At 44.0% G+C, this 14,829-nt stretch overlaps 2 protein-coding genes and 1 long non-coding RNA gene across 7 annotated transcripts in view; all 3 read left to right on the forward strand.

The window, feature by feature from the left end:
* Positions 1 to 9,641, forward strand: part of dnmbp (dynamin binding protein) — a 32,338-nt gene extending 22,697 nt beyond the window's left edge. For both annotated transcript variants that reach the window (XM_057034363.1, XM_057034371.1), the window contains 13 exons: positions 2,960 to 3,174; positions 3,565 to 3,664; positions 3,986 to 4,133; positions 5,089 to 5,106; positions 5,853 to 6,052; positions 6,139 to 6,269; positions 6,347 to 6,451; positions 6,687 to 6,815; positions 6,929 to 7,261; positions 7,345 to 7,533; positions 7,618 to 7,816; positions 7,897 to 8,522; positions 8,633 to 9,641. In XM_057034363.1, coding sequence (XP_056890343.1) covers positions 2,960 to 3,174; positions 3,565 to 3,664; positions 3,986 to 4,133; positions 5,089 to 5,106; positions 5,853 to 6,052; positions 6,139 to 6,269; positions 6,347 to 6,451; positions 6,687 to 6,815; positions 6,929 to 7,261; positions 7,345 to 7,533; positions 7,618 to 7,816; positions 7,897 to 8,522; positions 8,633 to 8,818 — 2,579 coding nt within the window. In that variant the 3' untranslated portion in view covers positions 8,819 to 9,641. The remainder of the gene's footprint in view (positions 1 to 2,959; positions 3,175 to 3,564; positions 3,665 to 3,985; positions 4,134 to 5,088; positions 5,107 to 5,852; positions 6,053 to 6,138; positions 6,270 to 6,346; positions 6,452 to 6,686; positions 6,816 to 6,928; positions 7,262 to 7,344; positions 7,534 to 7,617; positions 7,817 to 7,896; positions 8,523 to 8,632) is intronic.
* A 970-nt stretch (positions 9,642 to 10,611) lies between these two features.
* Positions 10,612 to 13,927, forward strand: LOC130526582 (hyaluronan-binding protein 2-like). 3 transcript variants are annotated; one of them, XM_057034389.1, is made up of 14 exons: positions 10,612 to 10,727; positions 10,797 to 10,818; positions 10,897 to 10,992; positions 11,104 to 11,214; positions 11,408 to 11,524; positions 11,595 to 11,711; positions 11,798 to 11,969; positions 12,122 to 12,213; positions 12,333 to 12,582; positions 12,654 to 12,796; positions 12,907 to 13,044; positions 13,231 to 13,376; positions 13,460 to 13,647; positions 13,705 to 13,927. In XM_057034389.1, the coding sequence occupies exons 1-13, from the start codon at positions 10,617 to 10,619 to the stop codon at positions 13,613 to 13,615; spliced, it is 1,671 nt and encodes a 556-aa protein (XP_056890369.1). In that variant the 5' UTR covers positions 10,612 to 10,616; the 3' UTR covers positions 13,616 to 13,647; positions 13,705 to 13,927. The 3 variants fall into 3 exon arrangements, with proteins under 3 accessions (XP_056890369.1, XP_056890364.1, XP_056890370.1); XM_057034384.1 differs by having other exon boundaries at positions 13,460 to 13,927; XM_057034390.1 differs by having other exon boundaries at positions 12,339 to 12,582; positions 13,460 to 13,927.
* A 240-nt stretch (positions 13,928 to 14,167) lies between these two features.
* LOC130522814 (uncharacterized) lies at positions 14,168 to 14,827 on the forward strand. Of its 2 annotated transcripts, none has more exons than XR_008949720.1 (3): positions 14,168 to 14,330; positions 14,423 to 14,645; positions 14,728 to 14,827. It is a non-coding gene; the product is annotated as an uncharacterized LOC130522814 (long non-coding RNA). The 2 variants fall into 2 exon arrangements; XR_008949721.1 differs by having other exon boundaries at positions 14,562 to 14,645.
* The last annotated feature ends 2 nt before the right edge of the window (positions 14,828 to 14,829 follow it).

Below are 14,829 nucleotides of genomic sequence, written 5' to 3' on the forward strand. Positions count from 1 at the left end.
CTTTTTCATGGTAATTGGAGGTCTGAAATGGGGCTTGTGCATTGAGATGCACGTCCTCTGCAAGGCTCAGGAGTTGCTTTTGATTGACAATGGACTATCAGAGAATGGACGTTGCCTAAACCTGTGGGTGTGTGAGGGAGGGGTTGTGGTGATTTGAAGTTGTTGGAACAAAGTTTGGAGCAGGTGGGCATGTTTTTGCTGTCTTTTTCTAAAGGGTGGTGGAATTACAGTTCCTCGCATGCATCACTGAATTCAAATGCATTGAGTTCGGATGGGTTTTTGTGGCAGGAGGGAAGGAGGGTCTAATTTGTATTGTTTTGTTCAACGTGTTTTACTAAATCATCCTTGTCACAGCCCCTAATCTGTCATTGGTGACTGTAGTGTAAAAGATGTGTTAATGGTTTTTGTCATTTTATATCACTATTACTTACACCCCCATTTGTCAGTGTCCCATAATTTCTATCTGCAGGGCTTAAATTCCTCATAGAAAGACCTCAGTGTTTAATTTTAGCATTTTAGCAACCAAGAGCAGCTGTAGTTCTTGAAACCATTTTGAATGATTTTCGTCTGAGTCAGACTTCTTTGCTGAGTGAATTCCCAAATGTAGTGGATGGTGATGAGGCCGCCAAACTTGCTTTTGAGCACACTATGGATTCTGCCTGTTGATCAGGGTGTATTTTTGATCAGTGTTGTGTTTTTTCTTGATTATTTTTTTACTTCAAATGTCAAAAATGTAGTGTAGTATAATGTAATAACATAGAATCACAACCTAAAGACAATAACAACTTCATACCAACAGGGCTTCCAACCCAAAACTATTTTTTCAAGGGATTTTTAGCTAAAAATACAATGTACTTTTTTTGGGGGGGCAGCAAAGAATGTGTTACCTTTAGATTTAGCTGTTGCTTTTTGTGTGGTTCTGAACTGCCAAAAGCATTCAACAAAAAGTCTTAAACATTAGAGGTTTAGGCCATAACTGTGTTTAGCAGATCAGAAAGATCCAGCACATTTAGTCTACTTTTAACTAATTATCCGTGTTTTGCTGTGAACGAGCCCCAGTAGTGTCTGACCTCATATAATTAAAAAGACAATAAAGAAACTCCCTTTGTTCCATGTTCTACACTCTCTATGCTCTAAGTGTAACCAGGTCAATATTTGAATGAAATTGGTATTAACCCTTGTTTTTCTAGTTGCCCAAACGGCCCCCTGCAGAGATGTTCCTCACCGGACATCGTCTGGACTTTTTCTGTACTGCAATTGTCAAAACACCCTTTAAATGTAGATAATGTTCCTGTTGAATCAGGACACGACACCGACGCGTTTTCACCTGTCACAGTCGCACGTTTTCAATCTAAAACATTCTCAGAAGACGACGGTAAATGAAAACAACAAAAACATTTTTTTTAAAAATGTGTTATCAGCTGAGCGAGACGTGAAAATCCTGGAGTAGGCGGGGTGGATACTCTGGCAGAATAAGGTTTGGAGCAACAGGTTGCTGCAGGTGATTAGTGTGTTTGTTGGCATCCAGTCTTGGGTCATGGGTGTGACAGGTGTGTGTTGCAACAAACACCGAGTGAGTATCATTCAAGGCGATTCATCGAAGGTGCTGAATGAAAGGCATCTGATTCCTTGTACTGGCTGATACACAACTTGTAGGCACCTATGTTGATATATGTTGAGAAATAGCCAGGCAAGTAACAAAATGTGTGTTGACTACAGGCTACTGTAGCGCCTCTTTTCTTTCACTGTGCCCCCCGTCCCCTCGTCATTTCTTCATTGGAACTCCAGAAAAGTGGGTCAAAATGTGCACAGGCAAGTTTACAGGTTGGATGCGGTGGGAATAGTTGAGTATTTAAGCCTGTGAAGTGGAGCACATGATGTGGTTGTGTGTGTCTGTGTGTGTGTGTGTGTGTGTGTGTGTGTGTGTGTGTGTGCAGGATCAAACGTGGGAATAAGCCGATTGATTCCAATTAGGTTTGGAGTCTTTTGTTTTCTGCCTCTTTTGTATTTAGTTGCTGCATGACTTTTAAAACCCGTTAACAGACTGTTTTGTCATCAGGGGGGAAATGGGCCAATGTTGGCTGAGCTGCAGTAGCAGACGGTGCAAGGAGTGAGTGCGTGTGTGTGTTTGATACGTGGCACAAGTGAAGAGAAAAGCTCCTTTGAGTCGAGCTTTAGCCAGGTCATGTGAAGAGCCAGGCAGAGGAGAAGGAAGGGGTCAGTGAAGGAGACAAAAGGCAGGCTGCATGCAAATCAAACACTCAGAGTCTCACAGAAACACATGTTTAATGCTACAGGATTATTTTTAAATAAAACCTGAAGTCTTGTGTAGCAGAACATTCATTATAATACATTTTCATTGATCTGATGGCACCAATAAAGAAGATGGCAGTTTTTGTGTGTTAAGGATTTTGCTCCTTTACTCCCCTCTTGCAAATCTTTTGCTTCTGCAGATTTATGATTTTAGATAAAGTAATATCCGAGTTTCATCAAAAGATACTAACTGATATGCAACTAGTGTCATTGCTGTAAGCGCTCTTCCTGCAGCCTTTTATGAATATCTGCTCCCTGAGAGCCTGTAGGTCCGTGGTCAGTGTCACGGGACATTGTTGCCACACACAAAGAGCCTGAGTCCACTCCAGTTTTAGGTCCATTCAGGAAAAGCAGCGACCCATGAACCAGGCTCTCCCTCCCGTCCCAGGCATCCCCAGGGATCATCCTGCTGGCAGGGTTCACAGAGACTTTGATCAAAATTTAGTCAGACGAGGAGAGGAGTAAAAGGCAGATTGGGTAGGGGGCCGTGGGCATGTATGGATACACTGAATGGTGACATGGGAACATTTTCCTCTTTGCCACCACTGGAATAGGCCATTTTTTCATCTTCATCAGGGGATTTGTCTATAAATTTAAACTCTGAGCGAAAGCATTTTCATCTTTTTTTCCCTCCTGTCTTGTGCAGAGATGACCCTCCTCTCGTCTCAACCCAAGCCTCTGGATGCCACAGCAGCCTCGGACTCGTGCCCCTCTGCTGGCGCAGGCACCGAGGATCCGGAGCAGAGAATGCTGGAGAAGAGGTCAAAGGTCGTCGAGGAGCTGCTGCAGACGGAAAAAGACTACATCAAGGACTTGCAGATGTGTGTGGAAGAGATCATCGAGCCACTGCAGAAGAGACAGGTGAAAACATGAAGATGTAACAAACTGTCTGAAGGTGTTTAGAATTGTTTATTTGTTTGGTTAAGGAGCTGAAGGCAGTCGGTTTAGATGTAGGATTATTTTAATTAGAAAGCAGCAGTAATAACAGCGAACATGCTGTCCAGGTGCTTAATTACCTCTTGGAACTGGAATCACTTCAGAATCTTCACACATTGTTGATATTGCGAAAAACCTTACAGGAAGACCTGCATTAAGATGTTCCTTTAAGGCAGAATGCGGAACCAATCCTTTTGTGTTTTATATTTAGAAAACATCAAATACTGTGCAGCTGTATCCTCTTTTGGTCTTCCTGTGTGTCACTTAACTGATTTTTTTTTTAATGTAACCGAATCTTGTCTGACTTTCCTTCAGCTGAAGAATGTGGACTTTGAAGGGCTGTTTGGAAACATCAGCTCTGTGATTGACCTGTCACAACGCCTGTTTGATGCCCTTCAGGAAACGGATTACATTGGTTAGCAACTGGCTTTTGAAAAATGCTTATTTTATGACCTGATTCTAACACTTAGTCCATCCTGTGTTGTACTTTGTACATTATTTACTTTGTCAACCATTAACAGTCACCTGATCAACTTCGGTCAGGTGGAGTAAAAACCGCGCCCCCTAGTGGATAAAATCACAAAGTAAACAAACTTATTACTCCCATAATAACAGTGTACCCCAGCGTGTTGAAGTCACCCAAATATCCCTGCTAATTGTCTGCACAAAGCTGGCAGTTTGTGTTTTGATGACATTTGAGCCCCTGACCTATCTTTTTGAATCCTCGTCCTCTCAGGAAAGGTCTTCCTGGACTTCAAAGCTGAGCTAGAAGAGGTGTACAAGATCTACTGCCAGAACCACAACGATGCCATCTCTCTGCTGGAGGGTTACGAAAAAGACGAAACCATCCAGCGGCACGTGTTGCAGTGCCTGGAGAGGCTGAGGTGAGTCACCACAGCAAACACTGCCTGGAAGGAAAAACACAGTTTTTGTTTCATTATTGATTCCAGCACAGGTCTGTGGCAACATGAGTGTGTTAGAGTTCACAACTAAAGGCGGTGACAAGCAGAAATGAATTAAACGCACAAGTGAAGGTTGACAGGGGAGAAATAATGTGAAGAGGTCCGTTTTTCTGTCATCACGGTGTACGGAGTGTTTCAAATGTTGTTGTGGAGTTCAGGTGTGCGACAGGTTTTCCATTAATAGAATGAATTTATCATCAGCTCTGCTCAGCAGACTTTGACCTCTGAGACAAGAATGAGGCATGATAGAGAAGCCAGGTGAATTTTAAAAGGTGATCATTCTTTTGAAAACACATCTCCCACTTTGTTACTTGGCTCTTCTACATCCTCTAGTTTTCCTGTGTTTCGTAATTTGGAGATTTTAAAGAATGCAGCTGACCTGGTTTCACTGGTCTGGTGTCACCACAGCTCTGAAATATAATAACTAACCTAAAGATAGACGAGGCTTCGTCACACAGGAAGCTTTTTGTAAAGATGGCCAAATCCTCCCTTCCTTGTCATTAACAAGCCCAACTTTAAAAATTTACATTAAAAAAATGACTACCGGTAGCTTGTTTACATTAAAATGACTTGCTTGTTTAAGGAAACCAGTCTCAAGTAAAACTGGTCTGCTTCCACCTATTCACTTTTAAAAAGGTCATGCAAAGCTTTACAACCTCTTCAGGGCTCTGTAGGAAGACGTAAAACAAACCCAAAACAACACAGAAGCTTGTTTTATTGAGGCTTGCAAAAATGAAGTGAGATTCTTGGGATTATTTCTGGCTCAGAGGCAAAAGTCGGTGCTAAATTTTGGAGTTGTGAGAAAAGTTTAACTTGTATCAAGTCTACATTTATAAATCCTGTTTTTGTTGTGTCTTTTCATCCTTCCTTTCAACAGGGCCATTTATCGGGAGTGGTAAGTCTCTGAAATGGTTTCCAGCATGAGAATTACCGCATGTTTCTTTGCTGACTAACTCTGCTGGAAATGATTTTGCATGTGAATATGCGTGTGATTACCTGGAATATCAGAAATGTTCCCGTTTCTGTTTCCTTGCTTTGTCCGACTATGTTGTCATTTCTGTGTGCATTTCTATGGTGGTGGTGCGTTTGTGTGTGAAAGCTGTGTGCTGTTGTGAAGAGAAATTCCTCCAGATATCCATAAATCTCTCTTCATACTGTTGACCTGGGAAATGCTTTGACTGCCACCTACTGGACAAAATTAGCAAATGTACTTCACAGGAACATCTAGGCAACAGATAGTTTAACATTTTATATAGCCCTATAATTAGCTCACATTTCGGCCTTTCAATTTGCTCTAATCAAATAATAAGTAATACAATTCTCATTATTTCTACCTTGATATAATGTGATGAAACTGTTCATTAATAAAATTCTAAATTTTTTGCATTTCCATAACAACTTTGTCCTCTAGGTTGCATTTAATTTAAGCAAATAATTGTGTTTTGTTTTTGCGCTTTTTGCCTACTTTGATGTGTCATTCAGTATGCATTGTTGTATACCTTATGAGATGATACATATAAATAGATAATACAATATACACAATATAAGTGGCATGCAACAACAATAAATGGTGCGTGTTTCTACCCAGGTGCGTGTTTCTCCCCAGTTCTTATCAGAGGCCTTTGTCTGTCCCTCTCCCAGGGGGAAAACAAACTACATCAACCTTGGCTCTTTCTTAATCAAGCCTGTTCAGAGGGTGATGCGTTACCCTCTTCTGCTGATGGAGCTCCTGGGAGCCACCCCGGAGATCCACCCCGACCGGCCCGAGCTGACCAAGGCTCTGCAAGCCGTCAAAGAGATCAACGTAAACATCAACGAGTACAAGCGCAGAAAAGACCTTGGTAAAGAAAAGAAAAAAGAATACCAACATCCAATGAGAGCAATTGACTTGTGTGTGTATGACTTGTACTCCCTCTGCTGTTCATAGTGGTGAAGTACAGGAAAGGCGATGAGGACACGTTCATTGAAAAGATCTCCAAACTAAGCATGCACTCCATTATCAAAAAATCCAACAGAGTCAGCAGCCACCTCAAACACCTGACTGGAATTTCTCCACAGGTAGCTCACTGGTTACAGCTAAGATCTCCTGAGAAATGCCAGGAAAACTCCCTGACTGACATCTCTGTGGTTTTCAGATCAAGGATGAAGCTTTTGATGAGGCTGAGAAAAACTTCAGGCTGCAGGAGAGACTCATTAAGTCTTTTATCCGGGACATTTCCTTGTATCTGCAGCACATCAGGGTAACATTTTAACAGCTTTTTAAGTCACGTATTTGAAGCATTAAGCACTTAAATTCCAGATTTTCTTTTTAAAAGCAAACTTGACACATAAATCTTTTACATCCTAGTCACTGTTAGTTGGACTAGAATGGACGTTAAATGTTTAGTTTTTCTTTAACGCAATATTGATCATATTGTATTAACATATCATGTATTTTTCTCTGTTATATGACACTAATAACATCACTGCCCTCAGGAATCAGTGTCTGTAAAAGTCCTGGCAGCTATCAGTTTCTGTGACATCTACACGGAGCGCAGTGTCCTCGATCCTGAGCGCTTCCAAAGAGCTCACCGCTGCATCAGCGACAAACAGTTCACACAGTTTGTAAGTCCTCTTCCGTCTCTGAGTCTCACATTAATCCAGATTAAACCACTTTCGGAATCAGGTCCAACCACCTCCCGCTGTCTCTCAACCCTCTTCCTTTCTTCCCTGAGTAGAAAGAGCGCACAGAGGTCTTGGTCATCAACCCGCTCACCCAGCTGCTGCTCATGTTCGCTGGGCCGCACAAACTCATCCAAAAGCGCTTCGACAAACTGCTGGACTACGACAACTGCAAGGAGCGCGCCGACCGCCTCAAAGACCGCCGCATTCAGGACGAGCTGCAGGTTGCACGGAACAACTACGAGGCTCTCAACGCCCAACTACTGGATGAGCTTCCCAAGTTCCACGCCACCGCAGAGGAGCTGCTGACCGGCTGCGTGAGGGCTTTCGCCCAGGCTCAGAAGGACTTCATGAAGACAACACTTGGAGAGCTGAAGCCTCTCCTGCAGGTGGTGAAAGGATTCAGGATGCATTCAAACTTTTCCAGATGCTTCTAGTTGTGTAACTGTGAACTTTATTTTTGCATGCGTAGTTTTCTACCAAAGCTGGGAAAGGGGGCAACTTGATCGCACAGTTCCAGGACGAATACAAGAGGATACTTCAGCTTCTGCAGGGCTTCAGCTTCTTCCCGGAGACCCTGCCTCCGACCACCTCCACTAAGAAGCCCTTTGAGAAGAAGACTTTGGAGAAGCAGACCTCTAAAAAACAATTGGCTGGACCTGTGAGTTGAAATTTCAGACAGCTTTTATCATGTTTAATCACAATAAGATGATCCAACCACAAACCTTCTTCTGGGTCTTTTCAGCCAAACTGCGCCGTGCAGACAGACGAGCACAGAGCAGAACTCCTGGTACGGTACGGTCCTGAGAAACTCTTCCAGGCAGAAAGAAACTTCAATGCAGCTCAGGACCTGGATGTCTCCATCCAAGAGGGGGACCTTGTGGGTGTAATTAAGCAGCAGGACCCTATGGGCAGCAACAGCCGTTGGCTGATTGATAATGGAGGTAGGCTGTCTGTAATTAAATATATATTTCTTCCAAATGGTCACTTTTTTTCAGCTGTTTCCACATCTTTTGTTTTTCAGTCGCTCAGGGGTTTGTATACAGTTCCTTCCTCAAATCCTACAACCCGCGCAGAAGTCAGTCAGACGTGTCTATTGAGAGCCAATCTTCCAATGAGTCTGGATACGGAGGCTCCTCACCCGTGTTCTCCCGCCAAAACAGCAACAGCACCCTCACCTTCAACCAGGACACGGCTACAGTCAGTTTTTCCACATCACAGCCTCCAAGCCACTCTTCCCCACACCCCTCACTGGACTCGGCCTCATCGCATCGGAGTCATCCAAGGGATGTACCCAACGCTGACGCCAGTCTGAGCTCCGTAAAATCCTCCCCACGAAACCACAAAGAATTTCAAGATCGGACACACAGAAACTCTTCCAGTCATAGAAACGCCGAGCACACAGCTGCTCACAGAGACACGTATGACGGGAGTCACGCAAGCCCGAGCAGCCGGAAGGAGATGTTGGACCCGCAGGAGGCTTCGCACGGGAGCGGCGGGTCGCAGCGGTATGGACAGGCGGAGAAGAACAGCTCACACCAGTGGAGAAACAGAGAGAACAGTGGGGGCAAGGGGAGGCCTGTGTACAGCCGAGACGAGTACATCGAGCCAGAGGCGGAAGAAGGCGAGAGTGAATTAGACAGCAATCAGGTGAGATTCTGTTTGGCTGCATTAAACATTCAACCTAATGAAATTAGCTGAACTGTGTCTACCAGAGCAATCTGCTAATGTTGCTTTTGGTTTTATTTGTCTCCCTTTAGATTTACTATGCGCTTTACTCCTTCAAAGCTCGTTGTTCCAACGAGCTGAGCATCTCGGCTAATCAGCGGCTGCGGATACTGGAATTTCAAGACATGAATGGGAACAGTGACTGGTGGCTCGGGGAGGCAGACGGCCAACAAGGTTACGTGCCTTCCAACTACATCCGCAAATCAGAATACACATGAACAAGTTCTGCGTTGTGGATCGAAATGTACTATGATGAAGGCTTAATCTACATGCAGATGGAACAAAAGACAAACAAGCACCGGGACGCACTGTGATGCACCAGGACTTCTGTTGTTGTAGGGTTTGATTGTCGGAAGGAGTGATTTTGCTGCTGACTCTTCTCATCAAACCTAGCTTATATTTATAGATTTTATACATAATTGGTGCTCACTGGAAGCTTCATCATATCCGCCTCCATTCCTAGAGGAAAACCTGTGAAATGCACCAGAGTTTGCCATATTTTTTTATGAAATGAAGTGAATGTGTCAGAACAATCTACAAGCTACAGTAGCACATTGGGAGATTGCAATGGGAATGTGAATTTCTAGTTTTATATTTTTAGCAAACATCAAGTATTAAGCAGAAAAAAACCCAACTTAAAACTTTTTAAAAAAAGGACTTTTGTTGTGTATGAAGTTTACTACACCACAAGAACGATGCATAAATCTTTACACCTGTATTACAATGAAGGATTGAGGCACTTATGGTGATCATCAACGACTGCTGGTTTGGAAGTGTCCATTGAAAATATGGAGTGTTGTACTAATATTCCAGGAGAAAGTTGAATGTCATCTTTAAATTATACAAGCACTCCTCTTGCAAAAGACATGTAAGCAGTTTGACACCGGTGATCCACTTTATGTCAGGGGTTAACGAACAAAGAATGGGAGATCATTATTTCCTCTACATACATCTACTGTTTACTATATATCATTCTGTATTGTAAGAATATGCTATTTCCACCTCTGTAAAGTGATCCCCGAATAAAAAATATGAAACTTTCTTGTGCTCTGAAAGTGTTTTCGTCATTGAAAATACGTTTTGTTTGTAGTTCTTAAGTGCGACACCCAGCACGTGCGTGTTGCCGTGTTTCGATCGCGATTTCTTTCTCGCGGCAACGTACTACAGCGCGTGATGGATAATGTAAACAAACCTATGCCTGTGCATCAACTATTTTCCTGTCCGTGTAAACGAAGTGGTCGTGGTTTGGCGCAGTGAGAAGGTCAGTAACCAACACAAACACCGTAAAGTTTAGTCAAGAAGAAAGATCCGGTACATTCAAATTGAGCGTTGAAGTGACCTCGCGCACAAGCACATTTTGCTCAGTTGTTGCACAATTACAACATAAAGCGGTTTGTTTGATCAGTACAGGCAAACCTTTGGGTTGCTAATGAGCAAAGTTAAAAGGAAATTTGAAGTAAGTTATTGTCATGGGGGACTGATATGACAATAATGTATCACTAACGTTTCCTAACAGGCCTCTACTGTACTTCAGGCCAGCACGCGCCCGGAACTGTGCGTTTCCGGTCTCGAGATTTAATTTAGGGGAGGGGCCCCCAGTCCTGCGAGGGTGGAGCTCCAGCAGAGCCACCTGTGTGGGCGGGGCCAGGATCCAAGCGCTTGAATATGGGTTGAATTGATCAGCTATTTAATTCCACGGACACGATTATCCTGTTGATGTCCTCACTTTGTGTAGCATAAAGCAAAAAAAAAAACGTGTGTTATAAACATGACAAATGCGTTGTTTATATGTATTGTGAAAATTCTGATCAGGTAAATTATTTTGATTAAGCCCAAAATTCTCAACCTTTTCTTTTCCCCCAAAAGAAGCGATCAGACTGTGGAACCTGCTTTTGGTTACTTAAGCAGAGATAAAGTCATGACATGAGTTTTCTTGTCAAATCAATTGCCAATCAATAGCCCTAATGATTAACTGATGGGGGCAGTGTTCTGGAATCTCGGGTCTATTTAGAGGAGATGAGACAATACAGTAGAATGTTGTCCTCGTGGCTGGGGTCTAAGATGGGCTGGTTGATAGCTTTAACCTTATATTTGTGTGCTTTCGCTGCGTTTGGGCAGGATTATGTTGTGAGTAAACTAAGTCTTGCAAATAATTACAGCTGCTTAACAGAGTGATGTATTGTGATTTTCTCACAGGTACTCACAGGTGACACTGCTGGTGAGCCACTTTTCTTTCAGTCGAGCCATTTGATATTCACGAGTTAAAAATGGTGAAATGCTTCTCGTTTCTTTGCAGATTATGAATACTACTACGATTACGCCACAGAGAGCCCCGCAGAAGATACTGATTTGAATTTTGGCGACTGGTTGTTTGAACTTCTGGAGGTGACAGGTAACGTGTTGTGTAGTTTGGCTTTGGTTTAATTAGGAAAGCTGCCGACTGAGGATTATTGTTGGCAAGACTGGTTGTAGCTTTTGCTTCTGCATTTCCCTCTTCGTTTAGATCAGTGTGAGCCAAACCCGTGTTTGAACGGGGGGGTCTGTAGCGTGGGTCCAGACGGCGGGTTTGTTTGTTCCTGTCCTGAACTTTACTCGGGGAGAAAGTGCCAAAACGGTTTGTGTTCGATTCACAACATTTCTGTCGAACAACCTCTGCTCTTTACTGGATTTTCCCTTTAGAGTTTCAATGTCCTTGGGGGGAAAAAAAAGACTTCATCATTGCAGTCGTCCAATTACATTTTTTCTAAAATAATGAAACAAAAAAAGCACAAAAAGGACAAAGAAAAACAGACAGATTCTTTTTTCAGTAAAAGATGTTTGCAAGAATGTGAAATGTGGCCATGGAAGCTGCACCGTCAAATCGACTCCCCCGTTCTACGAGTGCAAGTGTAAACCGCCATACAGGCCTCCTGACTGCAAAAAAGGTGCTATTATAGATTTAAAAAAATCTTTCCCAGCCATCTCATTCATTCATTAGCATTTTCTTTCTCGCAGCCTCTCCCTGCAGGCCCAATCCTTGTCAAAATGGGGGCACTTGCATGAAGGGTCCCAAACGCTCCAGTTTCCAATGTTCCTGCCCTGGCGGGTACAGTGGAACCTTCTGTGAAGTCGGTAAATCCTTCATATCACGGCTGCTTTACTGACCACCCAGAACACACCTCGCCCTGCTGAACTTCTCTTTATTTTTGTCTCTCGAGGGCCAAACGACTGTTACCAAGAGGATGGGGAATTTTATCGTGGTATGGTGAGCGTGACGGTAGAAGGGGAAGAGTGTCTGGACTGGAATTCCTACTTCATCCTGCAGAAAGGCAGTGACCCGATCCAAGAGTATGCAGGCTTTGATGGAATTGGGCCACACAATTACTGCAGGTGAGAGGTTAACACGGGTGAACAGTGCACACGCTGACATAAAGACGTGCATGCGTTTTACACGGATCTGTCTTTGAATGAAATGTGTAAAAATTGTAATTGGCTCCTTTAACAGTGATTTTTTTCTTCTTCTTTTTTAATTCTTTGTGTAGGAATCCTGACGGTGACGATCAGCCCTGGTGCTTCATTAATAAAAATAACAGGCTGAAGTGGAATTACTGTAAAATTAGGAAATGTGCCAGAGGTAACACACACACACACACCACACACACACCACACACACACACACACACACACACACACACACACACACACACAGGTTTTTCCAATTCTCTCACGCACACTCACACTTTTTCCTCCCAGCTCCAGCCACCCCACCAACCATCGATGAGATAAATCCACCTAAACCAGACAATACCCAGTTCTCCCAGTGTGGGAGGCCGCAGCCCAGTCGCTCAGCCAGGATCTTTGGAGGGAAGAAGTCTCTCCCAGGGGCCCATCCTTGGCAGGCTTCCCTGCAGATCAGGTCCAAGGACTATTCTCAGTCCTTCAGACACATTTGTGGGGGTGTCCTCATTGAGTCGTGCTGGGTGCTCACTGCGGCCCACTGCATGTAAGTGTGCTCTTAACCCTTCTGACTGGGGCTGCACTGATATTCACACAATAACCTGAATTCTTCTGAAGAAAAACAGGAGTGGAAATGCAAGTGGTACTTGGAGGAGTGGATATAGAGAAGGATGAAACATACGATCAGGCTATTCAGGTGGAGCGAGCCATCGTGCACGAGCACTACAGGGAGAGCCATTTTGCTCTTCATAATGACATCGGTGAGCTTGGAAAATAAGGCGTTTATTATCCAGTAGGCTCCCTTTGTTATTCTTTCTCGTAAAATATGCAGATGTGAGAATACATTTTGCTTTGGTTCCGTCCCACGCAGCCTTGCTTCAGCTCAAAGCCACCGACGGGCCGTACTGCGCCAAAGAAACCCGCTTCGTAAAGACGGCCTGCCTGCCAAACCAGGCCTTCAGCAGCGGCACCGAGTGCGCCATCTCAGGATGGGGCGTGACAGAAACACGTAAGCGTTGTGTTAAATCCATCAGATCGTTTTTGGATATCTGATGTTATCACATGTTTGCATCAGTTGGAATCATTCAGCCTTGTAATAATGTATATTTGTTATATTAGTACCTATAATTATGATGTGCATTCACAATCTGGATATAAGGAGAGTATCTGGTGAAACTTCCTGTCTTTGTCTCAGAGCACTACGGTACGAACCAGCTGATGGATGCTCGCGTCCTCCTCATCTCCCAGGACAAATGCAAAGCCCCCCATGTTTACGGGGACTCGCTGGATGACAGCATGTTCTGCGCAGGCAACATCAATGGAGGCGTCGACTCCTGCCAGGTTTGTCAGAGACACTGTCTTTTTGTCTCATGATGGGGAAAAGGAGCGACTTCATTACTTCCTCCACCCTTCAACACCCGCAGGGCGACTCTGGCGGTCCGCTGGTGTGTCAAAGTAACGGGACCCATTACGTTGTTGGCGTGGTGAGCTGGGGAGATGGCTGCGGGAAGAAGTACAAGCCTGGCGTGTACGCCAGCGTGAGCAGGTTCAGTGACTGGATCACTCGTCTCGTCTCATGAGGACGTCCGCAGCCACGAAGGGCGTAAATCATGTTGCCCTTAAATCAAGACACCTGTGACGACTTCAGTGGACGTCAACTGGATAAAAGACGACAATAAAATAAATGAGAAACACTACATCTATATCATGCCCTCTTAGTTTCCAGACAACAATGGTTTCTTGAATGCAACAAAAGTAAAAATAGATTCTAGTTAGTCGCAGACACCTGTGAACCTCCCCACTGTTTTCTCTTGAGGACCTTTTTTTCAATGTTGCACGACTGTACTCCTGACAGAAAAGCACAAATAAACCAGCTGTGTTCACGATGCGTACTGATTTGTACTGATCATTTGACTGTTTAGCTTCATTGTTTAAACTTCAACTCAGTTGTTCTTTCACAGTGAAGTCTCGAATGCACAAATGCCAGACACATGCTAAAAATTGAAAGCAATTTTCTAAAAAAGCTAAATCCACCAGGCCCTTTGCAAAAAACAAATATTGCAAAGTAAATAACTGTGATAACAGATCAGCTGTGATCAAAAACACACAGCCCACGAGCAGAGGATCAATGTACCCGGCTAAAGGTTGACGACTGCCTGCAGGGATATCGTGCAGGCTGAGCGAAGACCACCAGTTTCCAACGTGTGAGCCACAATTAGACAAGGCGCCATGCTAACCGCTGGGGCTTTCCTCATCATCCTGAGCGCACTCAGCGTTCACGGGCAATACCTGAACGTGAGTTTCCTCAACGCTGACTCAGCTCCCCGTGATTTTAACAAATGAGGGGAACACTTGAAGCTAATCTCTTCTGGTTTTGTCGTTTTCAGTTGGACTCTCGTAAGAATCCGCTCTGCGTCGAACTGTGTGATGACACTTCATCACGCCTTACATCAAGCATGCCTTTTTAAAGCTCATGTTTAGTTGCTCTTCACAATGTGTTCATTTCTTGCTTGCTGTTCTTGGCAGATGTGAATTATGGGGAGTACAGCACTGATGCTCCCCCGCCCGTTTTCGACCTGGGTGATTGGTTGTTTGACCTCCTGGATAACAGTAGGTGCCTCTTGTTTTTTTTGCTCCTCTGGCTGTCTCTCCTCCCAGCGTCTGGACTTGTGTTTTATCTCTTCTCCTCCAGATGTTTGTGATCCAAACCCCTGCTTCAACGGTGGCTCGTGCCAAATGAAGTCTGGTGGAGAATTTGAATGCTTCTGTTTGGAACCCTACGGTGGCAAAAGGT

This window comes from Takifugu flavidus, chromosome 1, assembly GCF_003711565.1.
Source record: "Takifugu flavidus isolate HTHZ2018 chromosome 1, ASM371156v2, whole genome shotgun sequence".
NCBI classification, from domain to species: domain Eukaryota; kingdom Metazoa; phylum Chordata; class Actinopteri; order Tetraodontiformes; family Tetraodontidae; genus Takifugu; species Takifugu flavidus.

Coding starts and splice junctions, on each gene's coding strand:
- LOC130526582 (XM_057034384.1), top strand. CDS start 10,617: ATGAGACAATACAGTAGAATGTTGTCCTCGTGGCTGGGGTCTAAGATG. Junction 12,797..12,906: donor TGCTCTTCATAATGACATCG/GTGAGCTTGGAA, acceptor CGTCCCACGCAG/CCTTGCTTCAGCTCAAAGCC. Junction 13,377..13,459: donor GAGGCGTCGACTCCTGCCAG/GTTTGTCAGAGA, acceptor CAACACCCGCAG/GGCGACTCTGGCGGTCCGCT.